Source organism: Rutidosis leptorrhynchoides, chromosome 11 (genome assembly GCF_046630445.1).
Source record: "Rutidosis leptorrhynchoides isolate AG116_Rl617_1_P2 chromosome 11, CSIRO_AGI_Rlap_v1, whole genome shotgun sequence".
In the NCBI taxonomy this organism is placed as follows: domain Eukaryota; kingdom Viridiplantae; phylum Streptophyta; class Magnoliopsida; order Asterales; family Asteraceae; genus Rutidosis; species Rutidosis leptorrhynchoides.
Genome location: NC_092343.1, coordinates 382,093,664 through 382,112,926, shown reverse-complemented (window position 1 = coordinate 382,112,926; position 19,263 = coordinate 382,093,664). Strand labels below are relative to the sequence as shown.

The 19,263-nt window shown below is 34.2% G+C and overlaps 1 protein-coding gene across 1 annotated transcript; it reads left to right on the top strand.

Moving 5' to 3' along the window:
- Positions 1–4,928: 4,928 nt before the first annotated feature.
- LOC139875993 (uncharacterized) lies at positions 4,929–19,236 on the top strand. Its single transcript, XM_071863290.1, has 5 exons — positions 4,929–6,897; positions 17,614–17,671; positions 17,756–18,109; positions 18,208–18,313; positions 18,565–19,236. Exons 1-5 carry the CDS (start codon positions 4,929–4,931, stop codon positions 19,234–19,236), a joined length of 3,159 nt encoding a protein of 1,052 aa, XP_071719391.1.
- The last annotated feature ends 27 nt before the right edge of the window (positions 19,237–19,263 follow it).

Sequence of the window (19,263 nt, the reverse complement as noted above, 5' to 3'; positions counted from 1 at the left end):
ATTAGGGTTTAGAAATTTAGGGTTTAGGGTTTAGATTTAGGATTTAGATTGAGTTTTTAACACGAACGGTTTAGAGTTTAGGGTTTAGGGTTTAGGGTTTGGTGTTTTGGGTTTATGGAATAAACTCAAAACACCAAACCCTAAACCATACACCCTAAACTCTAAATCGGGCTAAATTTTACTTCACAAAACATGAAGAAAAAAAACGTTCATATTCTTCACGAACAATATTATCTTGAATGTTATTTTTGTCGATCATTTTCCCGCCTAAATAATAACATTCATCACGAAGTATCTCTTCTAAATGTTCATATTTTCGTGTAATCTTGATGCCGGAAACATTTTTTTCAAAAAAAATGAAAAAAAAATAAAAAAAAATTCTTCCCCCCGCTTCCCCCCGATTGGTTACTTCCCCATTGATCCTGCTCATATATATATATATATATATATATATATATATATATATATATATATATATATATATATATATATATATATATATATAGTGGTAAGATCAAGAGGGAAGTAACCAATCGGGGGGAGGGGGAAGCAAATTTATTTTTTTTCGTTTTTTGAAAAAACTTTGTTCACGAACATTATAGATTGGATGAAAATATGAACATTTAATAAAGACACTTTGTGATAAATGTTTTTATTTTGGCGGAAAAACGCTCGAAAAGTAATATATAACAATTATCGTGTTTTTCGAGCGTATGTTAAAGTTTTAGATATTAGGGTTTTTAGGGTTTAGATATTAAGGTTTAGAAATTTAGGGTTTAAGTTTTAGATTTAGGATTTAGATTGAGTTTTTAACACGAACGGTTTAGAGTTTAGGGTTTAGGGTTTAAGGTTTTGGATTTATGGAATAAACCCAAAACACCAAACCCTAAACCCTAAACTCTAAATCGGGCTAAATTTTACTTCACAAAACATGAAAAAAAATGTTAACATTCTTCACGAACAATCACTACAAATAAAATGACATTTAGTGGCATACATTTTTAATGGCACTTCATTTATGTGCCATTATATGTAGCTTATAATGGCACTTTGGTGTATGCCACCAATTACAAATGACATTTAGTGGCATTTTTAACATTGTGCCATTGATGTACATGAATAGTTGTGGCACAATTTTATATATGCCATTAAAGTGTATGTGTATTAGTGGCACAATTTCATATATGCCATTATTGCACACGTATATTAGTGGCAAAAATACTATATGCCATTAATTTACACACAATTTTGTGGCATAAGTTCATATATGCCATTAGTTCACATGTATATTAGTGGCACAAATATTATATGTCACTAAAGTACGCACAGTTTAGTGGTACAATTTCGTATATGCCATTAAAGTGCATGTGTACTAGTGACACAATTATATATATGCCATTATCTTACATGTATATTAATGGCACATATATTATATGTCATCGATGTACACACATTTTAGTGGCATAAGTTCATATATGCCGTGATTTCATATACATATCAGTGGTACAAATATTATATGTCATTAATGCACATATATATTAGTGACACAAATAATGTATGTCATTATCGTACGCTCATTTTAGTGGCAATTAAATTTCATATTTGCCATTAATGCTTATGTATATTAGTAAGAAGTAATTGATAAGAAATATATAAGTTAATGTATATTTAATTGATTAACTTTACATATTTTGTATTTACTCATATATATAATCAATTATACATTTGACTGATAGTTTTTTTTTTACGTCCAAAAAATCAATTAAATAAATAAAACGATCCCTAGCAAGGCGCTAAGGATAATTACAATGACATAGATAAACATGAGTTTCAATTCGAAACTAGATGACCTCTATTTTTAATCCAACGAAACGATAATATATAAATGAATGCCATCAAATAAGTTACTCCTATTACAAAAAGAATTATTAAAAAAAACTTCGTTCTGAAACCGCCAAATAACCCTCTAACCATGTAATGAAAGTATCCCATGAAAAACAAATAGGAAGAGCGTAGTCAAGCCACACTCGAACTCTAAGCCAAATCTCTTTAGCCAAGTCACAATCGAAGAATAAGTGATCCCGAGTCTCAATATTATTATTGCAAAGTGGACAAACAACCGAATTAATCTCTATCCCCTTAGCGGAAAGGTTCCAACGATAATTGATGATGTGTTTGTTGGTTAGGAGTATTGTGATGATGTGTTAAAATATAATTGGATTAAGTATTAATAGGGAATAAAAATGATATTTTTAAATTTATAAAAAAACAAAAAAAAAACAAGAAACACATGTTTCTTCTCCCGTCTCTTTTCAACTGACGCCAAAGAAACACCACCAAGTGACGCCTTGTTACGCCAGATTCTGGCGTTTCTTCTCCGCCACATCACCAAGTGATGCCGTCACTTGGTACCGATACAAATGGTCTTAATGTATGTAGATAGGATTAAAGGAGAAAGAAAAAGTAAGGGGTAAAACATGAATGTAAAAAGAAAGTACACTAATATTATGACATGTACTTTTATGATATTTTTATGATATTTTCTTAAGTTGTGTGTTTTTTGTTTAGAAACAACTAATATGGGATGGAGGAAATAGATAATAAGTAGATAAGTTCCATGTTTCATTTATAAAGATTAAGATAATTTAATTAAAATGTATTGATATATATATATATATATATATATATATATATATATATATATATATATATATATATATATATATATAGTAGAGAGATCAAATGAGAACTTTTTTGGTGTGAGAACCCAGAGAACTTAAAAATACACTGAAATTCAAGCAAAAAGGGAAATTCTAGCAAAAATGAGACACAGACGAACAAAAAATGGGGAATTCGAGCAAAAAATGGGAAGAACGAACAAAAAAACACGGCCGAACAAAAAAGGTGATAATCGAACAAAAAATGCGATAGTCGAACAAAATGTGTTCTACATTTTTGACAGTCGAACAAAAAATGTAGAACACAGCGGTAGTCGAACAAAAATATTGATAGTCGAACAAAAATGTGTTCTACATTTTGGTAATTCGAACAAAAAAAAATCGTTCGTCCGTGTTTTTTTTTGTTCGACTATGGTGATTTTTGTTGGTCCGTCTGCTTTTTTTGCTCGTCCATGTCCCTTTTTGTTCGAATTTCAGTGTATTTTTGAGTTCCTAGAGTTCTCACACTAAAAAAATTCTCAGGATCCTCTCTCATATATATATATATATATATATATATATATATATATATATACCAAACTTCAAAATATGTATATATATATATATATATATATATATATATATATATATATAAAAGATACATACATTATAAAAAAATTCGAAAGTTGTAATGTTAACATGTTTATAAAGTTGAATATTATTTATTATTTTTTAACTTATTAAGTTAATTGTCTTTCATCTCCTCCCTCCTGGTGATTCATCCTCCTAAATCAATTTCCTCATCTACCACTGCCACCAAACCCCCAATTTCAATTCTCAAACATGCATCTCACCGAAACCCCTAAACACCCCAAACCCACCTCCTCTGTCATCTCAAATTCTTCAAATGTCAAGACATCCGATGGTGACCATTGTGTTCTTGACGCTCCAATCGAATTTCAACACACTAAATATGAAATCCTACGAGGGAAGCCAATTATTCGTCGTTAGCAGGGCTTCTTACCATTCGCAACACCGACCGCACAGAGACCGTGGGATGGTAAAGTGCCATTAAATTTAGCTTTTCTAGCTCCTGGTCATAAAATTAAAACTAAACCTAAAGTGATTACATTTTTTGATATTAATGAAATTGATAAAGATTGAAAGTGATGGAAGATTTTCTAAGTTAATTCACTTATCGAATAACTCAAATAGGATGTAAGTTTTAATTTTTCTAATTACGATGATATTTTATTTTCATATTTCCTGCAAGTTTGCTACTAGGAATTGTATCCACCATATCACCATATATCCTGAATTTATAGATTTTTAATTTTATTATTTTAATATAAGATTGTAGATTATGCTACATTAGTCACTTGTTAAAAATAATGCTAAAAATCTTGGCGGGAGTATGAGAATTTTCCCTCTGAGACTCACGTTCCTTAATTTTCTCCACTTCCCTAAAATTCTCTAACTTCCTAAAATTTATATACATCCCCTCAATTGAATTACATCTTTTATCAATACTTTTCTTTTCATTCCGCAGAGTCTCTTGGAAGAAAATCACAATGATCTGTATACTCAGGTAGTTTCTCATGGTGTAAGTATATTTTTTCTTTATTATTATTGCTTTGTTAATAGCCTAATAAGTGAATAGTTGAGTTAATTTTTTTTCATATTAATTTGATTAAACGTGATTTGTTTGATGATGTACTATTCCTATAAAATGATATCAATAGTGTTTGATTGCACTCTGTTATTGGTTAAGTGATATATGGATCGTTAATTAATCTCCTAAATAGAAGGGTGTCTGCTTTTTGTTATATTATTATTGGTGAATCGAGTATATCTTTAAACATTGATATTTTTTGAATATAAATCACATATAATATGTAATTTTATAAAAGTTGTTTTGTTAATTTAGTATGATTGTAAAATCTACTAATAAATTTATTTAATTTAAGTACAAATCTTTGCTATTAATTCTTATATATGTAGTTGTTATCGATAAAAAGTCATGTTGTTAGGTGTTCATGTTGCTAATTAATTAAGCTATAGCTAAAACAATTGTTGAAAATGAAAATCGAGTAAACGTACGTAATTGTTATTTACAACAGTTGTTGAGTAGTAATGAAAAGATCATGGATTTATACTGCCCCAAGATCAAGTGAGTCTTTCACTAGTGGTGTACAATTTTTTTTAAATTTTGCCTTCGAGAGGTCAAGTGTCGATGGGAAGATTTTATGTCCGTGTTCACGCTGTCTAAATATGTATTATTTGAAAAGGGATGATGTCTTTTATCACCTCTTAAATTGGGGCTTTCGGTCAGAGTATTTAAAATGGGTATATAATGGAGAAGGATCTGTTGCTACATCTTCGAATACCATTCATAATGGGGAAGACGAGACAGCTCAGCATGACATGCACAACATGTTGAATGATCTTTTCCCAACAGATATTTCTTGTGGAGATGGTCTAGAAGAAGGTGATACTAATACGAGTAATGATCAACCTATAGAGATAGGGCGAAATAAACTTGATGATCTACTTAAAGACGCCGAAAAACAGGTGTATCCTAATTCTAAAGTCAACAAATTATCTTGTGTGGTACATTTGTACCACATTAAGTGCTTAAATGGATGGAGTAACAAGTCATTTTCTATGTTGTTGGAGTTTCTAAGTGATTTGTTACCTGAAGGTAATTTGCTGCCTAAAACAACACAACAAGTGAAAAAAATGATGTCAAATCTAGGTTTAGGATATGTAAAAATACATTCATGTCCAAATGGTTGCATGTTGTTTTGGGAGGAGAATGAAAATAAAGAAAATTGCTCTACATGTGGTTCATCTAGATGGAAAGTTTCTGAAAATCCACAAGAAGAAACAAGTCTTCCAAAGAAGAAAGCCTCAAAAATATTACGATGGTTTCCTTTAAAGCCTAGACTCCAAAGGCTGTTCATGTCGTCAAAGACAACTAATCTTATGAAGTGGCATCATGATGAACGCATAAAAGATGGAAAATTAAGACATCCGGCTGATGCTCTAGCATGGAAACATTTTGATCAAAAGTATCCCGAATTTTCTAGTGATCCACGCAATGTTCGTTTAGCTCTAGCAAGTGATGGTTTTAACCCATTCAGGACTATGAATATAACGCATAGTATTTGGCCTGTTTTTCTTATTCCATACAACTTGCCCCCCTGGATGGTAATGAAGCAACCAAATTTCATTCTATCTTTAATAATACCTGGTCCTAAAGGTCCGGGAAACAAGATAGATGTGTACATGCAACCTCTTATAAAAGAGTTAAAAGAGCTCTGGGAGGTTGGAGTAGAGACGTACGATGCTTCAACAAAACAAATTTTTCAAATGAAGGCAGCCCTTTTGTGTACTATTTCAGACTTTCCGGGTTATGCCAATCTATCTGGGTGGAGCACAAAGGGAGAACGTGCATGTCCTTCCTGTGGGTTTGATACTGATTCTAAATGGCTAACTCATGGAAGAAAGTGGTGTTATATGTGTCATAGGAGATGGCTTTCAACTGATCATCCTTGGCGTAGAGATACAAGGTCATTTATGGGAGGTCAAGAATTAAGAGTGGCACCCATTTGTCCTTCAGGGGAGCAGGTTCTACAACAGTTAGATGACAAGGGATTTCTTGTAGATATTGTTGACGGTGGTCCGTGGAAAAAGAAAAGTATTTTTTTCATGTTGCCATATTGGGAGCATTTGTTGTTGCGACACAATCTTGATGTGATGCACATAGAAAAAAATGTTTGTGACAACATTGTAGGGACTATACTAGGACAAGAGGGGAAGTCAAAAGATAACTACAAAGCCAGACTTGACTTACAACACTTGGGTATAAGAAAAGAATTACATCCAAAGAAACGACCTAGGAGTGACACTTCTTTCATGCCAAAAGCATGTTACCAAATGACTCGAGATGAGAAGATCATGTTCTTAAATACCTTAAAATTAATAAAGCCTCCTAATGAATTTTCATCCAACATCTCCGGATGTGTTCAACTTAACGATAGAAAATTAATTGGTCTAAAAAGTTACGATTGTCATATGTTGATGCAAGAGTATCTGCCTATTGCATTACGAGGAACTCTGCCCGACCATGTAAGCTCAGTTATAATTGAGCTTTGTGACTTTTTTAGAATCATTTGCTACAAAGATTTATCCGACTTCGATATTCAGTTTCTTGATTCTAAAGTTGCGGTCACTTTGTGTAACGACCCGGATTTTTCCGATCGTTTTATACTTATGAGATTAATATTTACATAAAATAAACCTTACCAACATGATAAGCAATCCAAACTGTTGAGACTTATGTTTTTGAAAAGAGTTTCACACAACGTTTGACCGTCCAATTTGACCGATGATATCACGAACTATATAACACACGATAATTATACGATTATGTATATGTACATATCTATACATATTTAACATGATTTAAGGATGGTTTAACATTTCATTGTGAACTAACAACAATGAGTTATAAGTATACTTTGAGACCACTAACTTAAGTTATCAAAACGATAACTATATGTAACATTCTTTGACATATATACTTACAATATATAATGTGTTGGTGATCTATGTCACCAATATGATTTAAGTGTAATGCGATTAATTTGTAACCAAAATAATCTTGATAAATATCGAACAAGTTTGGGGAAGTGTGGAGTGCACACTTGTTTGAACTTATCTTGATTATGACGGGGGTTCGGGGGCAGCGCCCCCGATAAGCGGGGTCCAAGGGGTGGCTAACATTGCTTTATTAAAAATGTCTTAAAATTTTATTTTGGCCCGGTTTGACCCAAAAATAAAAGCCCAGTTTTGAGCCTCTTTTACAGTTATAAACCCGTCCATATTTGAATTCTCGTTCCGATTCCTCAAAATTTCTACAAGTATATCAAGGTTATATGTAACCGTATCATACATAGCTTCTATACGTATTTACTATTGGTATATACCAACAATAAACTTCAATGATCAGCCACTAGACATGATGTTACATGTGGGAACCAGCCATTTAACCTCATGTGTGACTTTTGTGCAAGAAAACAAACTAAATCTCCTATATATCCATCCCATAATCATGCTATTTTGCACACACACACATACAATTTCATTTCCAATTTTCTTTCAAGTTAATTCACTCCCTAATCTCTCTTCATTTACCTACTCAAGAACGTATCAATATAGTCATCCGATTTCAAGGAGATTACTTCCAATCTTTCAATTCCACTCCACCACTCTTTTGATTCCAAGATTTTTCTTACCTTTTCCAGTAGCTTTGTCCAAGTAACTTGAGGTAGAAACCTTATTCATAACCTTATTCGATTCATATTTATATAGCTATTTTATTTTGTGTTATAAAATTTTAACAACAAGAACATAGTTTGAGTGATTTCAAACTTGTTCGCAAACTAAATAGATCCTTCTAATTTGATTTTTAAAAATACTTCAAGACCTGTAATATATCATATTATGACAAAATCGGGTTAATCATATCTTGGCTAATTAACATAATATTTAATATATATTTACTTATGATTTTATTTTATATATTTCAGGACCACCCGTAAACAACACGAGAAGATTAATCATAAGACCTCATGATTGTACGCAACACGTCATTTGACAACACGATACTTTATGTACGCAACACGTCATTTGACAACATGGTACCATGGGTCAAGATTAATTCTGATCAACACGAATACGATGGGGTCTTTATTTATTTTATTTAAGCAACTAATTGTGGACCACTAACATCGGACTGCTAACTACGGACTAAAAAAAATATTAAAAGTATTAAAAGTATATATATATATATATATATATATATATATATATATATATATATATATATATATATATATATATATATATATATATATATATATATATATATATATATATATATATATATATATATATATATATATATATATAACGATTACTTGAAAAGAAAATATGTTGATATATTATATATATGGTTAGGTTCGTGATATCTATCGGAGACCAAGTCGAGTTAAATACCTTCAAGACAAAAGTGAGTATATAGTCCCACTTTTAAACTCTAAATATTTCGGGATGAGAATACATGCATTTTATGATTTACGTTATGGACACAAGTGATTAAAAAATATATTCTACGTTGAGTTGTACCACTGGCATACTTCCCTGTAACTTGGTAACTACTATTTACATGAGGTATTGTAAACGCGAATCCTGTTGATAGATCTATCGGGCCTGACAACCCCAACCGGACTGGACGACCAGTATTCAACGGTTGCACAGTACTTCGTTTCAGTGACTACACTTGGTACGGTGTAGTAAGATTTCATAATAAAGGGAATATGCGACGTTGATTAAATGTTAAGTATGGTTATCAAGTGCTCAACAACTTAGAATATTTTTATTAAAACGTTTATATATGAAATCTTGTGGTCTATATTCATAACGCTGCCGGCTTTAAACCTATATCTCACCAACTTTATGTTGACGTTTTAAGCATGTTTATTCTCAGGTGATAACTAAAAGCTTCCGCTGCAACATGTTGAATTTAAGCAAGATCTTGAGTATGCATATTTGTGTCAAAAATAAAACTGCATATCGGAGGATTTGTAATGTAAAATATGTTGGAGGTCGTATTGTTATTATCACATGTAAAGTTTGTAAGTCTAAGATTATCGCTAAACGATAATCATTATTAAGTTGTTTAAACCTTGTATTTGTAATAAAAGCTATGGTTTGTATTGTAAAAACGAATGCAGTTTTTGAAAAATGTCGCATATAGAGGTCAATACCTCGCGATGAAATCATATGTTATTGTATTCGTCCTTATGGTTAAGGTCGGGTTATGACATGTGGTATCAGAGCGTTGGTCTTAGAGAACCAGAGAATTTGCATTAGTGTGTCTTATCGAGTTTGTTAGGATGCATTAGTGAGTCTGGACTTTGACCGTGTTTGATTTCGAAAACTATTGCTTATCCTTGTTGGTTAAAAATTAATATGTAAATATTATGTGATATTAACGTGCTAGTTGTTATGTGATAGATGTCTGGCTTAGAACTTATTATCACATTCAGCGACTCCGAACCAGACTCTTCAGATGGTGTTCCAGTCATTAATCTATCTGATGATGAAAACGATACCTTTGGGGAAGACTCACAAGTTCCGGATGAATCAATTGAAGAGGAACCGGAAAGTGATCCTGAGGAGGAAGAAATACAGGAAATTACGAAAGACAAGTTCGAACGAGGAAAGAAACGAAAGGCTACTGAAATGGAAAATCTAAATCCCGAGTCTAGAGAGGATGTTGTGGCACCAACTCCACCAGATACTTCCACACCTATTCCCGCTATTCCTATTAGTTCTATCCCGACATCCAGTTCTTCGGTTCCTCAGCCAAAACGCAGGGAGACAACCAGGATAACCTTTAAGCGATTTCTTTGAACACAAACACTTTGGGTTAAAAGATGCGCTGTTGTTTTAAACCATGGGATCATATAATGTTTTGAATAATATTACTAGTGTGGTTTACTTAATTTTTGATGTAAGATAAGCATATGTAAAATAGTGAAGTGTGAAATGCAATAATTTTCCATGGTTAAGTATTATTTGGGTGGTAGTAATTGATTTTTGTACTAAGCTATTAAGTATGAACTTTAACGGGTAGGTACTACCCTAGATATAATTATAAAACGCTAATAAGAAGAAAAGGCTTTTATAATAATAACTGGTTCATATTATTAATAAGCTACGATGTACTGTAAATACATACTACATCTATAATATTCCATGTGAATAATTATTTTTTTTCATTCTTGTTGAAGATTATGGCGCGATTGAACCGAATGACGGAACAAGAAATCCAGGAACTCATCAATCAGCGAGTGAACGATAGAATGTTATGGGTCGAGGCTGCAAGAGGTGCTGCAGTTAACCCAAATCCTCGTGTGGGGTGCACTTACAAAACTTTTCAAGGTTGCAAGCCCTCATCATTCAGTGGAACAGAAGGACCGGTTGGTTTAACCCGGTGGATCGAAAAGATTGAGTCTGTGTTTAAAATTAGTGGTTGTATTGAGAAGGACATGACCAAGTATGCATCGTGCACCCTACAAGATAGTGCACTCACATGGTGGAAAAACTATGTGAAGGCCGTAGGAGGAGATGTAGCTTATGATACTCCTTGGGAAGAATTCAAAACAATGCTAATCAACGAATATTGTCCAAGGAACGAGGTTAGGAAGTTGGAAGCTGAATTACGAAGCCTGAAAGCTGTTGGTACTGAACTCACCACCTACAATCAGCGATTCATGGAATTAGCTTTGCTATGTCCCGAATTGGTACCAACCGAAGAACGGAAGATTGAACTGTACAAAGACGGTTTGCTAAAAAGGTCAAGGCAAATGTTACAGCATCCAAACCCAAGACTATTCATGAAGCTATCACCATGGCGAACGAGTTGATGGACCAGATTATTCTGGATAAGAACACCGATGTCAAGACATCGGGAAACAAAAGAAAGTGGGAAGGTAATCATCAACAATCCAACAAGAAACAAGAAATCACGCAAGGTGCAGGTAGCGGTTCGAACTCAGGTTACAAGGGACGAAATCCTTTATGTAACAGATGCCACAAACATCACTCTGGTTATTGTAATGTGGTGTGCAACAATTGTAATCGAAAAGGTCATCTTGCCGAAGATTGTAGGGTTCCCGCTACAAATACAAACGGTACCAAGACTCCTGCCACCAATGCAAATAGAACTGCCTTGGCCACTGTTACTTGTTATGGGTGTGGGAAACAGGGTCATTATAAGAGTCAGTGCCCGAATCCAGAGAAGAATAACGGATCTGCACGTGGAAGAGCATTTGTTATTAATGCTAGGGAGGTGTATGAAGACCCGGAGCTTGTTACGGGTACGTTTACCATTAATAACTTATCCGCATCTATTATATTTGATACTGGTGCCGATAGAAGTTACGTGTGTAGAGACTTTCACGCTAAATTGAATTGTTCATCATTACCTTTAGATGCTAAGTACATGATTGAGTTAGCTAATGGTAAACTAATTAAAGCCGATAAAATTTGCCGTGATTGTAAAATAAATTTAGCCGGAGAAACATTTAAGATTAATTTGATACCCGTAGAATTAGGAAGTTTTGATGTAATAGTCGGCATGGACTGGATGTCCAAAATAGGAGCTGAAGTTGTGTGCGCCAAGAAGGCAATTCGCATTCCTCGTAAGGATAGAACGCCATTAATGATTTATGGAGAGAAGGGTAACTCAAAGCTAAAACTCATTAGTTGTTTGAAAGCTCAAAAGTGCTTGAAGAAAGGGTGCTATGCTATCCTAGCACATGTTAATAAAGTTGAAATGAAGGAAAAAGTAAAGAGCATCAACGACGTGCCTGTGGCAAGAGATTTTCGTGAAGTATTTCCTGAAGAGTTGCCGGGATTACCTCCTTTTAGATCTGTAGAATTTCAAATAGATCTAGTACCAGGAGCTGCACCAGTGGCTCGTGCTCCATATAGACTTGCACCATCTGAGATGAAAGAGTTACAAAGCCAGTTACAAGAATTACTGGACCGCGGTTTCATTCGACCGAGCACTTCACCGTGGGGAGCTCCGATTTTATTCGTCAAGAAGAAAGATGGATCTTTTTGAATGTGTATAGATTATCGTGAATTAAATAAGTTAACTATCAAGAATCGGTATCCACTACCGAGAATTGATGACTTATTTGATCAATTACAAGGATCATGTGTGTACTCGAAAATCGACTTAAGATCGGGCTATCATCAATTACGTGTCAAAGAAGAAGATATTCCGAAAACTGCTTTTCGGACACGCTATGGTCATTATGAATTTTTGGTCATGCCGTTTGGGTTGACTAATGCGCCAGCTGTATTCATGGACCTCATGAATCGAGTTTGTAGTCCGTATTTAGATAAGTTTGTTATCGTTTTCATTGACGATATTCTTATCTATTCCAAGAGTGAGCAAGAGCATGAGCAGCATTTAAGGTTGGTATTAGAATTGTTAAGAAAAGAACAGTTATACGCCAAATTTTCTAAGTGTGCATTTTGGTTGAAAGAAGTGCAATTTCTTGGCCACGTTGTTAGTAGCAAAGGAATTCAGGTTGATCCAGCTAAAATTGAGGCCATTGAAAAATGGGAGACTCCTAAGACACCAACGCAGATACGCCAATTTTTGGGTTTAGCCGGTTATTATAGAAGGTTTATTCAAGATTTTTCCCGAATAGCTAAACCATTGACAGCGTTAACACAAAAAGGGAAGAAGTACGAATGGACCGTTGAGCAGGAGAGTGCATTTCAATTACTCAAGAAGAAGTTGACCACGGCACCTATTTTATCGTTACCTGAAGGGAACGATGATTTTGAGATATATTGTGACGCTTCGCGACAAGGTTTTGGTTGCGTCCTTATGCAACGAAAGAAAGTTATTGCATACGCATCTCGACAATTGAAGATTCACGAGCGGAATTATACGACGCATGATCTAGAATTGGGGGCATTAGTGTTTGCATTGAAGATATGGAGACACTATTTATATGGAGTTAAATGCACTGTGTTTACTGATCATAAAAGCCTTCAACATATTTTCGATCAGAAACAGCTGAACATGAGGCAACGTAGGTGGGTCGACCTGATAAACGACTATGATTGTGAGATTCGCTATCATCCCGGGAAAGCGAATGTAGTAGCCGACGCTCTAAGCAGAAAGGAATGGGAACCAATTCGAGTACGAGCAATGAACATAAAAATTCGCATGAATCTCAACTCACAAATCAAAGAGGCTCAACGAGAAGCTCTTACTAAAGAAAACATAGGAAATGAAATAATGAAGAAGTATGAGAAGCATCTCGTTATGCGGGAAGACGGAATTCGATATTTTGCAAACCGTATTTGGGTACCGAAGTTGGGTGGATTAAGGAAGTTGATATTGAATGAGGCACATAAGACAAGATACTCGATACATCCTGGAGTTGGAAAAATGTATCAAGATCTTAAGACGCATTATTGGTGGCCTAATTTAAAGACAGATGTTGCAACATATGTTGGGGAATGTTTAACTTGTTCCAACGTCAAAGCAGAACATCAGAAGCCGTCAGGGTTACTTCAACAACCAGAAATCCCAGAATGGAAATGGGATGGTATTACCATGGATTTCATCACAAAGTTACCTAAGACTGCCTGGGGTTATGACACCATTTGGGTAATAGTTGATCGTCTCACCAAATCTGCACATTTCTTGCCTATAAAGGAAACGGATAGAATGGAGAAACTATTACGATTATACATAAAGGAAATTGTTTCAATGCATGGAATACCTATTTCCATTATATCCGATCGTGATAGTAGATTTACATCAAAGTTTTGGCAATCACTACAGGAGGCCCTGGGAACCCGTTTGGATATGAGCACCGCATACCATCCGCAAACTGACGGGCAGAGTGAAAGAAAAATTCAGACTCTTGAAGACATGCTCAGGGCATGTGTGATCGATTTTGGAAATGGATGGGATAAATATCTACCATTAGCAGAATTCTCGTATAATAATAGTTATCATGCGAGCATTAAAGCTGCACCATTCGAAGCACTGTATGGAAGGAAGTGTAGATCCCCTATCTGTTGGAATGAAGTAGGAGATCGACAATTAACTGGTCCCGAGATCATCCATGAAACTACTGAGAAGATAGTGCAAATCAAGGAGAGATTGAAAACAGCCCGTAGTCGCCAAAAGAGCTACGCCGATGTTCGAAGGAAACCATTAGAGTTTCAGATCGGTGACATGGTTATGCTAAAGGTGTCACCTTGGAAAGGTGTAATACGTTTTGGAAAAAGGGGTAAACTGAACCCAAGGTATGTAGGCCCGTTCAAGATCATCGAACGCATCGGACCGGTAGCTTATCGACTCGAGTTACCACAACAACTCACCGGGGTACATAATTCATTTCACGTCTCAAACCTCAAGAAATGTCTTGCAAAGGAAGATCTCACCATTCCTCTTGAAGAAATCCAAGTCGATGAGAAACTACAATTCATAGAAGAACCAGTCGAAATCATGGACCGTGAAGTTAAACGACTCAAGCAGAGCAACATACCAATCGTTAAGGTTCGTTGGAATGCTCGAAGGGGTCCCGAGTTTACTTGGGAACGAGAGGATCAGATGAAACAAAAGTATCCACATTTGTTTCCGGACAACGCAAAATAGGTACAACTTTAAAATTTCGGGACGAAATTTATTTAACGGGTAGGTACTGTAACGACCTGGATTTTTCCGATCGTTTTATACTTATGAGATTAATATTTACATAAAATAAACCTTACCAACATGATAAGCAATCCAAACTGTTGAGACTTATGTTTTTGAAAAGAGTTTCACACAACGTTTGACCGTCCAATTTGACCGATGATATCACGAACTATATAACACACGATAATTATACGATTATGTATATGTACATATCTATACATATTTAACATGATTTAAGGATGGTTTAACATTTCATTGTGAACTAACAACAATGAGTTATAAGTATACTTTGAGACCACTAACTTAAGTTATCAAAACGATAACTATATGTAACATTCTTTGACATATATACTTACAATATATAATGTGTTGGTGATCTATGTCACCAATATGATTTAAGTGTAATGCGATTAATTTGTAACCAAAATAATCTTGATAAGTGTGGAGTGCACACTTGTTTGAACTTATCTTGATTATGACGGGGGTTCGGGGGCAGCGCCCCCGATAAGCGGGGTCCAAGGGGTGGCTAACATTGCTTTATTAAAAATGTCTTAAAATTTTATTTTGGCCCGGTTTGACCCAAAAATAAAAGCCCAGTTTTGAGCCTCTTTTACAGTTATAAACCCGTCCATATTTGAATTCTCGTTCCGATTCCTCAAAATTTCTACAAGTATATCAAGGGTATATGTAACTGTATCATACATAGCTTCTATACGTATTTACTATTGGTATATACCAACAATAAACTTCAATGATCAGCCACTAGACATGATGTTACATGTGGGAACCAGCCATTTAACCTCATGTGTGACTTTTGTGCAAGAAAACAAACTAAATCTCCTATATATCCATCCCATAATCATGCTATTTTGCACACACACACATACAATTTCATTTCCAATTTTCTTTCGAGTTAATTCACTCCCTAATCTCTCTTCATTTACCTACTCAAGAACGTATCAATATAGTCATCCGATTTCAAGGAGATTACTTCCAATCTTTCAATCCCACTCCACCACTCTTTTGATTCCAAGATTTTTCTTACCTTTTCCAGTAGCTTTGTCCAAGTAACTTGAGGTAGAAACCTTATTCATAACCTTATTCGATTCATATTTATATAGCTATTTTATTTTGTGTTATAAAATTTTAACAACAAGAACATAGTTTGAGTGATTTCAAACTTGTTCGCAAACTAAATAGATCCTTCTAATTTGATTTTTAAAAACACTTCAAGACCTGTAATATATCATATTATGACAAAATCGGGTTAATCATATCTTGGCTAATTAACATAATATTTAATATATATTTACTTATGATTTTATTTTATATATTTCAGGACCACCCGTAAACAACACGAGAAGATTAATCATAAGACCTCATGATTGTACGCAACACGTAATTTGACAACACGGTACTTTATGTACGCAACACGTCATTTGACAACATGGTACCATGGGTCAAGATTAATTCTGATCAACACGAATACGATGGGGTCTTTATTTATTTTATTTAAGCAACTAATTGTGGACCACTAACATCGGACTGCTAACTACGGACTAAAAAAAATATTAAAAGTATTAAAAGTATATATATATATATATATATATATATATATATATATATATATATATATATATATATATATATGTAACGATTACTTGAAAAGAAAATATGTTGATATATTATATATATATGGTTAGGTTCGTGATATCTATCGGAGACCAAGTCGAGTTAAATACCTTCAAGACAAAAGTGAGTATATAGTCCCACTTTTAAACTCTAAATATTTCGGGATGAGAATACATGCATTTTATGATTTACGTTATGGACACAAGTGATTAAAAAATATATTCTACGTTGAGTTGTACCACTGGCATACTTCCCTGTAACTTGGTAACTACTATTTACATGAGGTATTGTAAACGCGAATCCTGTTGATAGATCTATCGGGCCTGACAACCCCAACCGGACTGGACGACCAGTATTCAACGGTTGCACAGTACTTCGTTTCGGTGACTACACTTGGTACGGTGTAGTAAGATTTCATAATAAAGGGAATATGCGACGTTGATTAAATGTTAAGTATGGTTATCAAGTGCTCAATAACTTAGAATATTTTTATTAAAACGTTTATATATGAAATCTTGTGGTCTATATTCATAACGCTTCCGGCTTTAAACCTATATCTCACCAACTTTATGTTGACGTTTTAAGCATGTTTATTCTCAGGTGATAACTAAAAGCTTCCGCTGCAACATGTTGAATTTAAGCAAGATCTTGAGTATGCATATTTGTGTCAAAAATAAAACTGCATATCGGAGGATTTGTAATGTAAAATATGTTGGAGGTCGTATTGTTATTATCACATGTAAAGTTTCTAAGTCTAAGATTATCGGTAAACGATAATCATTATTAAGTTGTCTAAACCTTGTATTTGTAATAAAAGCTATGGTTTGTATTGTAAAAACGAATGCTGTTTTTGAAAAATGTCGCATATAGAGGTCAATACCTCGTGATGAAATCATATGTTATTGTATTCGTCCTTATGGTTAAGGTCGGGTTATGACACTTTGTGCAAAATGGAGAAGATATTCCCGCCATTCTTCTTTACTGTGATGGTTCACTTGGTGATACACTTAGTCAAGGAGGTGAAACTTGGAGGTCCTGTAGCTTTTCATTGGATGTACCCAATTGAAAGGTAAATAATGAGTTTTTAAACATTTCTTACAATATTTTTATTTTTCTAAAATTGTGAATTGATTATTTTTTTCTAACTGTGTAGGGACCTTCTTACTCTTAAGTCGTATGTGAACAATCGAGCTCATCCTGAAGGTTCAATTGCTGAAGGTTACTTAGCTCAAGAAAGTTTGACATTTTGCTCTAGATATCTCAAAGGAGTTGAAACCATCTTTACTAGATCTGTTAGGAATGATGACGTTGATGATAATGAGCAAAATGAGCAAAATGAGCTTGAGGAATCCAACAATTTTTGTCCTGGCAGACCATTAGGACGTAAATCGTGTTCTCGATTATCAATTCGAAAAAGGTCTTCAAATTCAGCAATTGATGAGATCTCACTCGCTCAAGCACATCGTTATGTGCTTTTTAATGTTGATTCAGTTACACCTTTTCGAGAGTAAGATAAATCATGACTACAAATGTTTTGTATATTTACATATTAACTGTTTTCTTATAGGTCACCTATTAATTTAGAGATGATATATATATATGTAGGGAACATAAAGGGCTAATTAAGAGACAAACCCGATCTCGTCGGATACCTGAGTATGAAGTTGAGAAGATTCACTGCCAACAATTCAGTGAATGGTTTCAGAAAAGGGTAATTTTGATCCCATGCTATGTATGTATATATATATATATATATATATATATATATATATATATATATATATATATATATATATATATATATATATATATATATATATATATATATATATATATATATATATATGTGTGTGTGTGTGTGTGTATGTGTGTGTGTGTGTATGTGTGTGTGTGTGTGTGTGTCTGTGTCTGTGTCTGTGCGTAATAGCTATGTGAATATGATGTTAGTAATATTTATTACAGGTTGCACGTATGGAAGTGCAAGGAGATCAATCAGTCACCGAAGAGATAAAGTGGCTTGCGCGTGGCCCAGTTAAAACAGTGAAACGATATTCAGGTTATCTTGTAAAGGGTTACCGGTTTCACACGAAAAAAAGAGAGAAGTATCTAAAAACTCAGAATAGTGGTGTAGTTGTTACTGTGGAAGGTGCAAGTTATGCTAGTAGTCGGGATAGAAGGCCTGTCAATGGCACGGTAAACTACTATGGGAAATTGAATGACATTATCCAGTTAAACTACTCTGGACTTATACGAGTAATATTATTTAAATGTGATTGGGTCGATATTAATAGAGGCTGCAAGATAGTTGATGGTGTGAAATTGGTGAACTTTTCCTACAAAACACACACCGGCGCTAATATAACTGATGATCCATTTGTTTTGGCATCACAAGTTGACAAGGTGTTCTATGCCATAGATCCTAAGAATAAAGATTGGGAGGTTGTGAGACATGTAAAACTTAGAGATGTATTTGACATGGGAGCTGGTGATGATCAGGTTATAGGGTATCCAAATAATAGCACATCTGTTGTACCCAACTTGCATAGAATTGGGGATGATGGTGATGATGGGATGGACGTTACAGAAGAAATGGATCTTGATGTCAATAGTGATGACGAAAATGAAAATGACTAAATATTTGGTGATATTAGTTATTGATTA